The sequence below is a fragment of the Rhinoraja longicauda genome, chromosome 20 (genome assembly GCF_053455715.1).
Source record: "Rhinoraja longicauda isolate Sanriku21f chromosome 20, sRhiLon1.1, whole genome shotgun sequence".
NCBI classification, from domain to species: domain Eukaryota; kingdom Metazoa; phylum Chordata; class Chondrichthyes; order Rajiformes; family Arhynchobatidae; genus Rhinoraja; species Rhinoraja longicauda.
In genome coordinates, this window is record NC_135972.1 from 13,365,560 (window position 1) to 13,380,260 (window position 14,701).

The following is a 14,701-nucleotide window of genomic DNA, read 5'->3' on the forward strand; positions in this document are numbered from 1 at the left end:
GGAGGAACGTTATGTTCAGCGATGAGTCCAGATTCTGCCTACGGCAGTTGGATCATAGGGTCAAAGTGTGGAGAAGACGCGGAGAACGCTATGCTGATTGCTGCACTGATACAGTAACATCTTTTGGTGGAGGCAGTGTGATGGTGTGGGGCGGCATCTCCCTCACTGGAAAAATGAGGCTTGTCATCATTGGAGGCAATCTCAATGCAGAGAGATATCGAGATGAGATTCTGCAACCAGTGGCAATCCCATATCTCCACAGTCTGGGACCGAACTCTATCCTCCAAGATGACAATGCTCGCCCCCACAGAGCAGGGTTTCTCAGACTACCTCCAGAATTTGGGAGTGGAGAGGATGGAATGGCCTGCCAGCAGTCCTGACCTCAACCCCATTGAACACTTGTGGGATCAGCTTGGGCGTGCTGTTCGTGCCAGAGTGACCAACACAACCACGTTGGCTGACTTGCGACAAATGCTGGTTGAAGAATGGGATGCCATCCCACAACAGTGTGTGACCAGGCTGGTGACCAGCATGAGGAGGAGGTGCCAGGCTGTTGTGGCTGTGTATGGTTCTTCCACACGCTACTGAGGCTCCTGTTTATTAAATGAATAAATTGTTAAATTGCCAATGTCTTGTTTCTTCAGACTTCAATCATCCAATCCACCAAACAACACCGAACAAGTGTCAATGGCAGAATAAGTTGTTTGGCATTGGCAGAGAAGATTTGGCAGATTTTTCATGGGCGCAACCCACATACTCAGCTCTGCTGCTCATCCCACAAATGCATGTTCCTTACAAATGTGGCACCATTTAAAAGGGAAATAAACAGACTTTCCAACGGTACAAGATTTATTGCCAAGAAGCATTGTTACAACAAAGAAATAATCTACCAAACACAAATTTCCTTACTTTTTGTGCTATGTTTTTATTTGAATCTACTGCAAAAAGGGTCATCTGCAGAAATCAGTCTTTGAAATCAGTCTGAAGAAGGGTCTCGACCCGAAACGTCACCCATTCCTTCTCTCCTGAGATGGTGCCTGACCTGAGTTACTCCAGTATTTTGTGAATAAGTCTTTGAAACATCATTTTTTTTGGATGCGTTTATCTTGACATTATCTGGAATATCTTCATACACTTGATCAGTATGCAATACCAGCTTAAACCCTGAGCACCATAGTGTTACTTCTGGAACGTATGTAATGGGGGTTGGGGTAGGTGGAAAATTATTTCAGAAAATACGAAATGATACGTGATGAGTCCCAACCTGAAACATGACCTATCCATGTTCTCCAGAAATGCTGCCTGACCTGCTGAGTTACTCCAGCACTGTGTTTTCCCCGTTTATACATGCGACAGGTTTGGCATCATAATCTATTTTGTGCAAATGCAAGCTAAGCTTCTTTGAAGGCAAAGATAATGGATAACTTTCCTCATAAGATATGAAAATCTTAATGTCAAATATTATGCTCAACAGCAACAATAATTCTCAGGAACAGTTTCTGTCTCTGCAAGTCCAAACTCTTTCCATGTGTGCAAGTAAACTTATAGAAAAAAAATACCATTCTTAAAGGGGAAAAAAAAGGAGCAATTCACAGCTTGCAGTGTTGACACGGTATCACCAAGTCATTTACAGATGGAAAGGGTGTTTTACAGTATGTTAGAGCTGAACCATCTCGCTAGAAAAGACAACCAGGTTCTTTATTTCAGCATTCAAGAGCAGATTACTTTGATTCAGTACATTTTAAGGATTGCAGGAAAAACATGTTCAAGTCGAGGATCAATTTTAAAAGTGGAAATTTGATTGCTACCATAGGAGGACTACACAAGGCTTAATTTAGTTCAGATTAAATTACCTCCAGGGAGGACAGGATAAGGGTAGGTGGGGTGTGCAACAAGGAACCCCTCCACAGGAGAGCTACATATCCGTGGGGGTATTGTAAAGGGAGGTGCCTCAATGTCAGTAAGGAAAATATTCCTAGACATTGCCAAGAATGCCCTGTCCTTAAATGTATTCAGACATTTTCCATTGGTGTTTTACACAGGAGGCCAATTCCTAAGACAATGAGCAAGTGATTAAAACAAACATCTGTTCCTTCAAGAAAAATAAGATTACTTGGTCAGAAGTTTAGGATTATCAACATGGGTAGCACATTAAAATGACTTCAGCCACATATCAAGGCAAAGAACAGTGTTTCAAATTTAGTATGCTTCCAATGACACTTGCCCATGATCCTTATTGCTCATGTTCGGGGAAATTAGTTTGATAATTTTGTTTAAAATTTCACTGTGTGGTTGATTCTGTACAAAAAAGGATATGCACATATAGTTGGATTTTGTATTTAGTTTTCAACTTTCTCACCCATGATCTGGAGTGTTCTAGTTGTATGATGCACAGTAATGTTAGCTGAAAATTAATAGATGCGTTGTCAAGATAGGTACAGGAGCAGAGGGAAATGTTTAAAATGCAAATTTAAATCTCAACTACTGAAAACTGTTCCCAACTGGATTCATGGCAGTCAAACTAATTTTACAGGAAAAATGTGCATTTAAAGTACTTTGGTCAATTTAAAATAAATTGTGGCATTGAAATTAGTGTCGTTTCTGATTTTGCAGTTTTTTAAAAAAAAATGAACAAACCCACTGTATTTGGAAATAAATCCTCTCACCAGTGAGGGGAAGAGATACGATTGTCTCTCTGGGCTCATCATTAGCCCATGTATTACTTTAACTTTGCCAAAAGGCAAATAGTGAAGACAGTTTACATCTTTGAAACTAAATATTGCTCCAGACCTCTAGTTTTTGGAAAGATATGCAGAAATTAATTTTGCAGTCCTTTACACCTAAAGTGCAGCAACAACTGTCCATTCAAAAACACCAACCAACAGTGCAGAATATATCTTTATTGAGGCACCATGAGGCATTGTAAATAGCAGGATCTCTTGCAAAGTAAATTTATTCATTTGACATCACATAAGTTGTCTTTGACCAACAAGTGCAAGACACGTTCTGTAACAAAATATATTTGCAGCTCTACTAGCAAGGCATCACAGGTTAAAGTGCCCAGTCAGTGTAAACCAAAACCCCAGAAAACCACCGTGACATTTTAACAAGTCATCCCTGGCAACTCGCTTCAAATTGTGACCTTAAGTTAGAGATCAGAGTGCAAAGCATTTTAGCTATTAGAGCACATTTCAGTCCTGATACAAGAGGTATCCAGAGAAGGTAGAATATTTCCAGCTGCTGCCATAGATGGCACCTCTATGCAATCGCAGCCAGATTTGATCTCCATGGATAAGCTGCAGAACAGCATGGTTGCTGGCAGTCTCATGATCAGGGGCACCATCATTGGCATAAGCAGAACATAGGACTTCTTCATTCTTCATCATATTTACATAGAGAGGCACGTTCACAGCCAACTTCAGCATGTGAAAGATGAAGACATAAGTGCCATTCACAGGACAGCTAAATCGCCCCAACTGAAAGTCAAATGTTTCTCCGAGATTATTGAGCAGCAGATCAAAGATAATGGGCTGGTCTAGTGATCCAGGGGCAAAGTTAGAGGTCCTTGCTGTAGAGAAGGCCACTCTCATCTGCTGAGGGAGAGGATAAATGTGCACTGGCAAGAGGGTGGTAGCTTGGCTGGTCACTGGAATATCCACTGGAGTAAGGCTTCGAGAGTCTCCATGGCCAGAATCCACACTGTGGAAATGCTCATTGTCTCGCTCTGGACTGCTCAGCTGAGATGAATCGCTCCAACCAGTTGTCACGTAATTAAGACCTGTTTGGATTGAGAAACCTTCCACTCTGCTTATAGAATTATCACATTTTCTGATCTGACCAAATTAACAGAAATTTCTTAACCCACATTCCCAATGCAAAGTCAAACCACATAACTACACAGTGGGCTTTAGAAACAAATGATTAAACACAGCTCTGGTCATTTTAGTTCTTCATAGCTCATTCCTGTTCATCACATAATTCTACAAACGTGATTTAAAATTGCATCAATTAGAAAGTGTCTGCATTATGAGTGGAGGATTAGCACTCAGCTTGCATAAATAAAATGCACCAGCCACTTTCATTTAAATTTATGGTTTGTTACATGGGATAAAAAGGATGTGCTGAAGCCAAACAAAATGGAAATGTGACCAATCTGTATAATTACAGTGGCATTAGAATCAAAATCAGACATTACAAACCATTACTTAAATTTGTTTGAAGATACTGTGCCCCAAGAACACCCAGATTGAGAAAATGCAACTTGTAACCCAGTATATCCTTCAGAGTGCGAGAGAACCATAACCTGTGCTTGAAGCACAAAAGCACTTCAACTATATCCAAAGTAATCGAATGTTTCACGCAGTTTATAGACAGCAAACATTCTCTCATGGTCTCATTCATAGTAGTGCGCACAAAGTTGAAAGGTATGAGTTTTTTGCATTGACATAATGTAGCCTATTGCTAAATGCTCAGCATAGATAACGTACTGTTGATTGGCATGCTAGCAAAGGGACACTGTTCCAGATATTAAATTTCCTTGATTTGGAAGCTATGAGATTAAGATTTAATTTCTTTCCAAGGAAGAAACTGTACCATGAAGGCACAAGTATGAACTTTAACAAACCATGATCAAGCTGCTCAAAGTGTTTCTGGAAAATGTTGAGGCACTCCATCGCATCATAAACCATTGTTTGATAATTAAAATTAGTTTCTTCCAATCCTGTCCCTTTGACCAGGGAGGATTTTAATCAATAGATTACATCTCAATAGTACCCATGCATAAACTGCAATTCTCAGAAGCAATCTTCATCGATTAACTGAGCACATTAGATTAAGGTCTGCATCCCCAAGAGGGATTTTAATAATTCTGCACCCATCCCTTTGTTAAGAAAACATTGCATCTATGCGAGATATTGCCTCAAAAGGTCAGCATTTATCAATTATCCACAACATCTAGGCAACGCCCTCTTGTTGTTACACTCTGGTAGGAATTACCTGCTACTTTCTTACAACTACCAATTTAACACAATCAACCCAATCCAACCTCAGCAAGGAAACATTACAAACCATCTCTTGCATTACCATGGACTTTTCCAGTTGTTCTTTTGTCCCAATGTCTTTTCATACTTTGCAGACTTTTATGCAAAATAATTTAATGTTCTGTGTTGTCAGAGTCTGTCTGATGCTGCTGCAAGATTTTCACAAGTTGACATCTTGTCAACTTGTCCTGTCAAGTTGACAAACTCAACTTGACAGGACAAGTCAATGGTTTGGAAACACGGCCAGGGAAACAGGTTGCTCATTAAAGTAGATTGAATGTAGAGTGCAGTTGGCTCAAGATTACAAATATATATTTTAAACAGTACACAATGATCATTGTGTTGCAAGAGTATTCCATCCAAATCTTAAACCTACATACTACAAAGATAGCTCATATCTAACTAACAAGCACTTTAATACAATCTTGTTCGTGTTTGGTATTGTAATGCAAATGTGGTTTAACGTTTAAGTTAGAGGAAGGTGCAGTCTGATGAAAGCACAAAGTTATTTTAGTGTTCAACGCAACTCATGTTTGCAGAAACTAACCAACAGATCAAGTTATAGTCAACTGTTACAAACAAAATTCCCTCTACCACTTACTGGAGTTTACTGAAGAGGCATTATTTTTCAAGTGTAGATTCAAACGCAATTGATTTGCCAAATCCCAAGTACAAGTTGTGTTTTGCATTTGATCTGGGGATTAGGGTGGGGAGCAAAAGGTGGAGACACAGAAACCTCAGCACCAAGTATTGATAGGAAGTTAATGAAATTCTGCAAGTACAGTTTACATCCCAACACTATCATGTGGACCCGTGGTTTGCCAAATTAAGAGGAAATTTCTTGCAATAGAAGAGATATTTGCAATAATCTAAAGTTACAGTATTTATCCCCTATTCTGCCATTCATGAACACTGCAAGTTACAAGAGAAAAATGAATAATTCCTCAGATGGCCAAGCTTGGAAGCTACAGGAACTTTAGAAGAAAGCTCAGATAATGCTATTGCTTCCATGCCAGAGACTCAAATTCAATTCCAAACTCAAGTGTTGCCTGTGTGGAGTCTACACATTCTCATTGTGATTGCATCCCACATCCCAAGGACATGCGATCATGTGGCAGAATCAGCTGCAAGTTGCAGAATGTGGGGAGAAATTTGGATTTTATGTGGTATTAGTGCAAATTGGGTGGTTGACAGTGTGGATTCTGTGGGCCTGTTTTTGTATTGTGCCCCTCCATGACGGAGTACTGTTGCCATTAGACTAAAGCCTGTCAAGTCCATGTGGCAGCTGGTGTGCAACACCTACCCTATGTTGAATGAACTACAATCGTCCCCTCAAAACTGGAGCAGTCAACCTTAACTAATTTATGAAGCAGCAGCAGGGACAGAAATCATTCAAGCATTTGACTTGCTCAATTCCAGCAATATGGCCCAGAAGAGAAACTCATTCCATGGTGCTAGTAATGTAATTAGTCCTTGCATTTGGAATCTGATTGTGGAAGGATGATAGAGGATAGCAAGCTGCTGGCAATGTGTGTCTTGTAATGCAGAATGAAAGCTAGCAGCTGACATTTATACAATGTTAACAAATTCAGTTATGAATGAATCTAGTGCTTCTGGGATGTGTTTGGGGAGAAGATAAATGTCATTGAAAATTTGGGAGTAGGACCTCAAGTTGTAGAATCTACTCCAACTGAAGGACAAAACTTCGTAATTCCACCGATCAAAAACTACTAATTTAGTGTATTGGTAGTCAAGTCACAGCAGGTTGATATGCCCAAGACTGAAAGCATTCCATTATTGCTTCATTATAAAGCCCTTCATGAAAATTAAAACGTCAATCCAATATACAAATAAGAGCAGGAGTAGGCTGCCTGGCCCAGGTCTACCTGGTAATCAGCATCACAGATTATGTACTCCAACCTTAATTTATATATGCCAGATCATCATGGCCCTCTTTCAAAATCTACTGTCGCCTTAAATATGCAAGGTTCTACCTTACACTACTCTGCTAGTGAATTCCAGAGATTCACCATCAAGAAGTTTTTCTACATTCCTTGGTATTAAGGGACCAGTCATTATGGTCCAATACTTGCAAATCTCCCACTTGCATCTACCCCATTATTCCCTCTTAGGACCTTGTAGTTCAATAAGATCACTCCTCATTCTCATTCTCAAATTTTAAACAGTAAAAATCCAATGCCTAGAAATCCAAATTATTTTGCAACAAACCTTGGAAATGTTATCTCCATACCAATCTAAAATATAAACACATGGATCTTATTTCTGCAGATGCAACCTCATTAAGATTAAAATCTTATTGATTTCACATCAACCTACCATTTGAACTAAAATTTCACTAGCGTGGCCCACTCTACTCACTATCCCGCGGTCTAGGCTCAAGGTCAGGGGTGACCGCGCTTTTGCGGTTGCAGCTCCTAGACTGTGGAACAGCATCCCTCTCCCCATCAGAACTGTCCAGGCTCAAAACCTATTTCTACTCCCTAGCGTTTGAGGCTCATTGAGGAGGCGCTGTGAACTGTTTGCGTGCTACTGTACGTTTCTTTTTTTTTTCCCATTGGAACCTAATCAGATGTACAGCACTTTGGTCAACGTGGGTTGTTTTTAAATGTGCTATACAAATAAAATTGACTTGACTTGACTTTATGATTTAATAATGGGAACTTGTAAACTAATCATTTCTACTTTAATATTATGGGAGATAATACAATATTATTTTATACATTGGACATTGTTGTTTAAGGTTTGTAACTACTTAGGCATTAGGCGCCTCTTTGTAACTAATTAAGGCGCTCTAGACATTCCTTACCCTTGACACGTGTCTGTGACTGCTGCTCAGGAGGAGGAGAAACATTGATGGATGAACCAGGATAGAAGACAAGGGTGAAAGGTGACATGTGAAGAAATAGACATTCATCAATGAGTGGGGTTTAATGGTGGCAGGGTAAACAGGGTGACTGCAAAGAGATGAATGACTGTAAAGGGGAGTATGAGGGTGAGATAAGGAAAAGAAGATAAGGCTGGAAGAATCCTATAAAAATAGGCTGCCCCGTGTACTAAGTGGGCAGTCAGATGGTTGACATCCTGATTGTTCCAGCCGTTGTTTGCAAATAAAGGCTTTTAACTTCTTGAAGAATTCTCCGTGTCATCTGCTTCATTTTGAACACCGGTAACCACGACAATATCAGGAAACTATAGCACATTTATTCCATGTGAAGTCCCTTACTATAGATGGAAAGATCTAGTAGGTTGGATGTGCAAGAAGGTCCATAAACAATATTAACATCCAGATTAGAAACAGAAACCTAGGTAGAGGAGCAGGCCATTCGGCCTTTCAAGCCAGCGCCACCATTCAATATGATCATATAAGAAAATAACTGCAGATGCTGGTACAAATCGAAGGTATTTATTCACAAAATGCTGGAGTAACTCAGCAGGTCAGGCAGCATCTCGGGAGAGAAGGAATGGGCGACGTTTCGGGTCAAGACCCTTCTTCAGACTGATGTCAGGGCGGGACAAAGGAAGGATATAGGTGGAGACAGGAAGAGAGTGGGAGATCTGGGAGGGGGGGGGGAAGAGAGGGACAGAGGAACTATCTAAAGTTGGAGAAGTCGATGTTCATACCACTGGGCTGCAAGCTGCCTAGGCCATATGATCATGGCCGATCATCTAAAAACATAGCACAAAAAATAAGGAAATTTGTGTTTGGTAGATTATTTCTTTGTTGTAACAATGCTCCTTGGCAAAAAATCTTATACTGTTGGAAAGCCTGTTTATTTCCCTTTTAAATGGTGCCACATTTGTAAGGAACATGCATTTGTGGGATGAGCAGCAGAGCCGAGTATGTGGGTTGCGCCCATGAAAAATCTGCCAAATCTTCTCTGCCAATGCCAAACAGCTTATTCTGCCATTGACTCTTGTTCGGTGTTGTTTGGTGGATTGGATGATTGAAGTCTGAAGAAACAAGAAATATTGGCAATTTAACAATTTATTCATTTAATAAACAGGAGCCTCAGTAGCGTGTGGAAGAACCATACACAGCCATAACAGCCTGGCACCTCCTCCTCATGCTGGTCACCAGCCTGGTCACACACTGTTGTGGGATGGCATCCCATTCTTCAACCATCATTTGTCGCAAGTCAGCCAACGTGGTTGTGTTGGTCACTCTGGCACGAACAGCACGCCCAAGCTGATCCCACAAGTGTTCAATGGGGTTGAGGTCAGGACTGCTGGCAGGCCATTTCATCCTCTCCACTCCCAAATTCTGGAGGTAGTCTCTGAGAAACCCTGCTCTGTGGGGGCGAGCATTGTCATCTTGGAGGATAGAGTTCAGTCCCAGACTGTGGAGATATGGGATTGCCACTGGTTGCAGAATCTCATCTCGATATCTCTCTGCATTGAGATTGCCTCCAATGATGACAAGCCTCATTTTTCCAGTGAGGGAGATGCCGCCCCACACCATCACACTGCCTCCACCAAAAGATGTTACTCTATCGGTGCAGCAATCAGCATAGCGTTCTCCGCGTCTTCTCCACACTTTGACCCTATGATCCAACTGCTGTAGGCAGAATCTGGACTCATCGCTGAACATAACGTTCCTCCACATGTTCAGGTTCCAGTGCACGTGTTGCCGACACCAGCGCAAACGGGCCTGACGGTGAAGGGCAGTCATGGCAGGCCTCCTGGCAGCCCTATGAGACCGGAGATCGGCTGCGTGCAGTCTGTTCCGAATTGTCTGGGCAGAGAGCCGTCGGCCATATCGTCCTGCAAACCTTGACTGCAAATCTGTAGAAGACAGCCTACGGTTCCTAATTGCTGACAGGGTGAGGAAACGGTCTTCTTCGGGTGTCGTCTTCTTGGGACGCCCACTTCGCGGCCTGTCTCTGACATCCCCCGTTATATGGAACTTGGCCTTCACTTTGGAGACGGTACTGGGGCTCACTCCAAATAATGCCGCAACTTGGTTTTGCGGAACACCAGCTTGAAGTTGCCCTATCGCACGGGCCCTATCCAGATCAGTCAAACGTGGCATGCCGATTCTTGAAGCAGATACCTACTGACCACTGTAGCAGGGCCCATGCTCACAGATGCTGCCAATCAGGCACCTGATTGTCAGCACCTGGGGGTACCAGAAGCTCAAAACAAGAGTCAATAGCAACAGCAGAATAAGCTGTTTGGCATTGGCAGAGAAGATTTGGCAAATTTTTCATGGGCGCAACCCAAATACTCAGCTCTGCTGCTCATCCCACAAATGCATGTTCCTTACAAATGTGGCACCATTTAAAAGGGAAATAAACAGGCTTTCCAACGGTATAAGATTTATTGCCAAGAAGCATTATTACAACAAAGAAATAAACTACCAAACACAAATTTCCTTACTTTTTGTGCTATGTTTAAAATCAGTACCCAATTCCTGCTTTTTTGCCCAAATTCCTCGATTCCTTTAGCCCCAAGAGTTAGATCTAACTCTCTTGAAAACATCCAGTGAATTGGCCTCCACTGCCTTCTGTGGCAGATAATTCCACAGATTCACAACTCTCTGGGTGAAGACATTTTTCCTCATTTCAGTCCTAAATGGCCTACCACTTATTTTTAAACGGTGACCCCTGGTTCTGGATCAAGAGGTGTTGAGGGACTATTTGATCTTTGGACCAAACAGCTTGCTCATTCTATGAAAGAATGTACCTCAACTCTGATGCAATGCAGACCATGGAATCACAAGTAATTTGCATTGCACAATGCTTGATACCATGTATCTATTTGTTTACGATTAATTGCACTTCATCTAACCACCAAAAACAATGGAGGAAGGGGATGAAGATGTGTTAAATCCCAAAATGGAACAAGTGGAACAATAACTCCAAATCCTTTTGGAAGAACTGTACATCAAATTTGTCAATCTCGGACATCAATAAGGTACAAAAAATGTGGTTCTGAATTAAGTGGTCCCAGATAAAGATGTCATTAGATAATTACCTCCTCTCATGGTTCCACGAGGCCCAACTCCTGCACGTTTGTAGTTCTGCTGGTAACCAGATTCCTACAAACCATAGACATTACACTTGTTAAATGAAGTGCATCCATGTATTATGCAGATTGAGCAAGACAGCACAGTAGAAGTATCTTCCAATTGCATTCATCCAAATTTTACTCCAGAACTAATTTAACTTTAGCAGCTAATTTGTATTTATATTGTCTGGTATAGTACCAACAGCATTTGGATGCCATCAAGCTCTGATTATTAGCCACTGGAAGATATTACTAGATAAAACCAAATCTACATTATATAGAAAAAGACAATGCTCAAAGAACTCAGTGCGCCAGGCAGCACATGTGGTGGAGAATGGACAGACATTTTGGGCGAGAACCCTTCTTCGGTCTGAAGGATTCCAGATCCTAAATGTTGTCTGTCCATTAGTCTGAAAGACCCAAACCCATTCCCACCACAAATGCTGTAAGTTATTCCAACATTGTTCAGCTTAAGATTCCAGTACCCGTAGCTTTGCATTTCCACAGAGTTTAGTATTCATATTACATAATTGTTTTTACAAACACCAATTCCCTAAATACTGATCAGTCACACAGAGTCTTTAAGATTCAGTAATATTAACAGTTTAGTTGCCTTTGATCAGTTACAATAATTAATACACAAAACAAGAGCCAACATGAAAAGCAAGCATCCCTTGTAAAAGCTTAGGTTACCAGCAGAGTATGTGTATTGATGAAGCTCATGTTGGTGGATCTAGGTCGCTAGGTCATTTGCTGAATACACTAATTAAACTAATTTTATGGTGTCAGAATTGCAACTACTAGTAAATGTAAATATTTGGAAATAATGAGTAACTTCCAAAAGTCCAGTCAAAGATTCCATACTAAGCAATTTAAGTGCATATTCACATGTTTCAGTGCAGAACTTATTTAAAATAGAGGTATGGGTACAGGATAGAGCAAAAAATGTCAAAGTAAAGTTGCTCATGTGGTCTGGACACAGGGAGATTACTGGAAGGGACTATGAAAATTCCTATCTGAATGCCAATTGTGTGCTTTGTACTTTAAAAACTAAAGTAAACTCCAGTTCAAATGCACATCTGGAGGAACTGGTTAACTTTAAACTAACTTCCAAAAGTTCTCCAACACTAGGAACTTTCTTGACATCAGGTCCGGATCTTCCCTCCTAACTATTCCCTGGTTGTAAATTGATTAGAATTACATTGTATCACTGGCTCCCAACTTTAAGAGGATGGCGAGCACTTGAAAAAATGCCCACACCTTCCAAAATTCTGATATTGTCCAAGTATTGGTGGTTGGATCAATATTAGGAGTGATTATAAAAAGCAATAGCGCACAGCTTAAGTCTTTGGACTTCATCTTAATTAGTAAAACTAATTCAAATGACAAATGCCAGAAAATAAATTTTGATTGGAGGTTCCATCGAGAACAAATTCAAGAAAGTTCCTTAGAATTTTCTAACTGAAGTTGCCAACAATTCCAAAACTCAAAGGCCAGAAATCCTTTAAAAATGCGTTCCTCTTGAAGTAAAATCGGATGAGGCTGGTCAAATCAGTTAGCATATTGTGCTGGATAAGTGCACAAATGTCATAATTACACTGCATTTCTTACCCTTGTTGTGTATGGCATCCCTGCGTATTCTCTATTTGGGAAAGGTCCATATGTTCCATTGGCAGGAATGGGAACTCCTCTGTAACCATCAAATCCTAGTGAAAGAAAACAAGGATTCAAGTTCCAAGTAGAATACAGCAAGCATCAAGGATGCAAAGATGGAGATTATTTCAAACGTTTCTGAAAGGCTCCCAAGTGAGTCAAATCTTTCTTAGCATCTACATCTTTAAAGATAATGGTGACCACATTTATTAGACGAGTATTAGATCACAAGACATAGGAGCAGAATTAGGCCATTCAGCCCAGTCTGCTCTGCCTTTCGATCATGGCTGACATATATTCATCAGCAAATGTATAGAACAATGTTTATACTGTTACTTTAAAACCTATTCTTTTAGAATTCTTGATGGGCTCAAAAAACTGTACGTTTATGCAATGTCTGTTTCATTTTGTGGCAAAGTTTTAAAGTGATGTTTTGGACTGATTTGAATTCAAATCACAAAAGTCAGGCAATAAAAAAGAAAACTAAAGTGCAAGAAATACTCAGCAGATTAAGCAGCTCAGTGACAAGAATCTAGCATCCAAATTTTTGGATCTGGCAACGTGAAACTAAAACGTTAATTGTTTCTGGACAGTTAGCTGTAGGCATCACAGCACCAACTTCACCCCTCTTCTCTGCAAGCTGACCGAGACCGAATCAGCCATTCACAGCTTCTCAACATACCAAGACCGACCATTTTTCTCCAATTTGTCCTGCTCAGTATTTCCTGTCATTGGTACAAATTCAGCAAAACATTTTTTTTGCAGCTGTTGGAATATTGAGCAAAAGTGCCAGAAAAACTCAACAGGTGAGGCAACATTAGTTGAGAAAATAGACAGATGGTGTTTTGGGTCAGGACCTTTCTTCAGAAAGCCTTGGTTACCCCTATAGGAACAGATTCCACCATTTGTTTCACCTTAAATGGAAGAACAGCAATCACAAAAACTGCAATACAGCCAGAAAAATGTAGCAGATCAACTCAAGGCAAATATTAACTTCAGAAAGGAGACAGTTCCAAAGACTGCAGTGAAGGCAGCAGCAGCAGCAGCTGATCTAATTATCTGCAAGCATCTCAAGGCCACCAAAGTTATCTTTTCCTTTTTAAACTATCCAAGGCCAAATTATACTATTCATGATCTTGGTGTCACTTAATGCTAGCTTCTAACCAATCTGCATTTGAATACTGCCCACTATCTACCTACATTAACCACAACTCTGAACACGCTCCTCATCTGCTGCTGAAACATTTATCCATACCTTACAGATCAGTAACAACTCAACCATCTCATGCTGTTAGACTTCCTCCCAAAATCTGCGAGTTTCAGCTGGTTCAGCTGTTGTGTACTAATGCATTAATGACTTGGATGTAAGTGTTCAGGGCAATCTGATTTTGTTAAATTGACAAGTGGCAGAAGTATAAAGTGATTTTTCTTTTAGCCAAAAACAATGACAACCACTGGGCTACAGTGAGGGAGGGAGAAGGCGTGCCTTCCCAGGAAATGGTGCCTTGTCTTGCGATTTCCTGCATCAAGCACTTTACATTAAGAAACAGGTTTAAATGTTTTCCAAAAAGTTCCAAGCACTAATTTTATTCGGTACCTCAAATTCTTTGGTAGTGATTGGTGAATTCTGTATGGAGGAAACTTATCCAAAACAGGTATAATGGGGAAAATTGGAATTCTAGAGGATGTGGTTCAATTAAACCCCAACTAACTCGAGCCTAATTTCCCCGAGAAAAGCTTATTTTTTCCCTACCAAACTCAATTTCCATTTAAAAAAATTTAAACTTACCTATTTGTGCACCTTTGTATCCATTGTTAGAGGTGCGGTAAACATTAGCAATTCCTCTTCCACCTCGTGCACTTCCCCGGCCTGCATTTCTACTCCCAAAGTAGGCTTGATTTGGTCTTGGTAAAGTACTTTGCTGATTGGGGGTTAAAAAAACCGGGGTTCCATTGGCAACAGATGTAGTTTCTTCTAATTT

General features: G+C 40.6%; 1 protein-coding gene across 5 annotated transcripts in view; it reads right to left on the reverse strand.

Moving 5' to 3' along the window:
- caprin2 (caprin family member 2) overlaps positions 1-14,701 on the reverse strand; it is a 49,879-nt gene that overhangs the window by 9,309 nt on the left and 25,869 nt on the right. For 3 of the 5 annotated variants that reach the window (XM_078416974.1, XM_078416972.1, XM_078416975.1), the window contains 4 exons: positions 14,509-14,694; positions 12,678-12,772; positions 11,034-11,097; positions 2,914-3,796 (listed from right to left, as the gene is read on the reverse strand). In XM_078416974.1, the coding sequence (XP_078273100.1) occupies positions 3,192-3,796; positions 11,034-11,097; positions 12,678-12,772; positions 14,509-14,694 (950 nt within the window). In that variant the 3' untranslated portion in view covers positions 2,914-3,191. Of the gene's footprint in view, positions 1-2,913; positions 3,797-11,033; positions 11,098-12,677; positions 12,773-14,508; positions 14,695-14,701 lie in introns of those variants that run through there. The other 2 variants (XM_078416973.1, XM_078416976.1) reach the window with 2 other exon arrangements.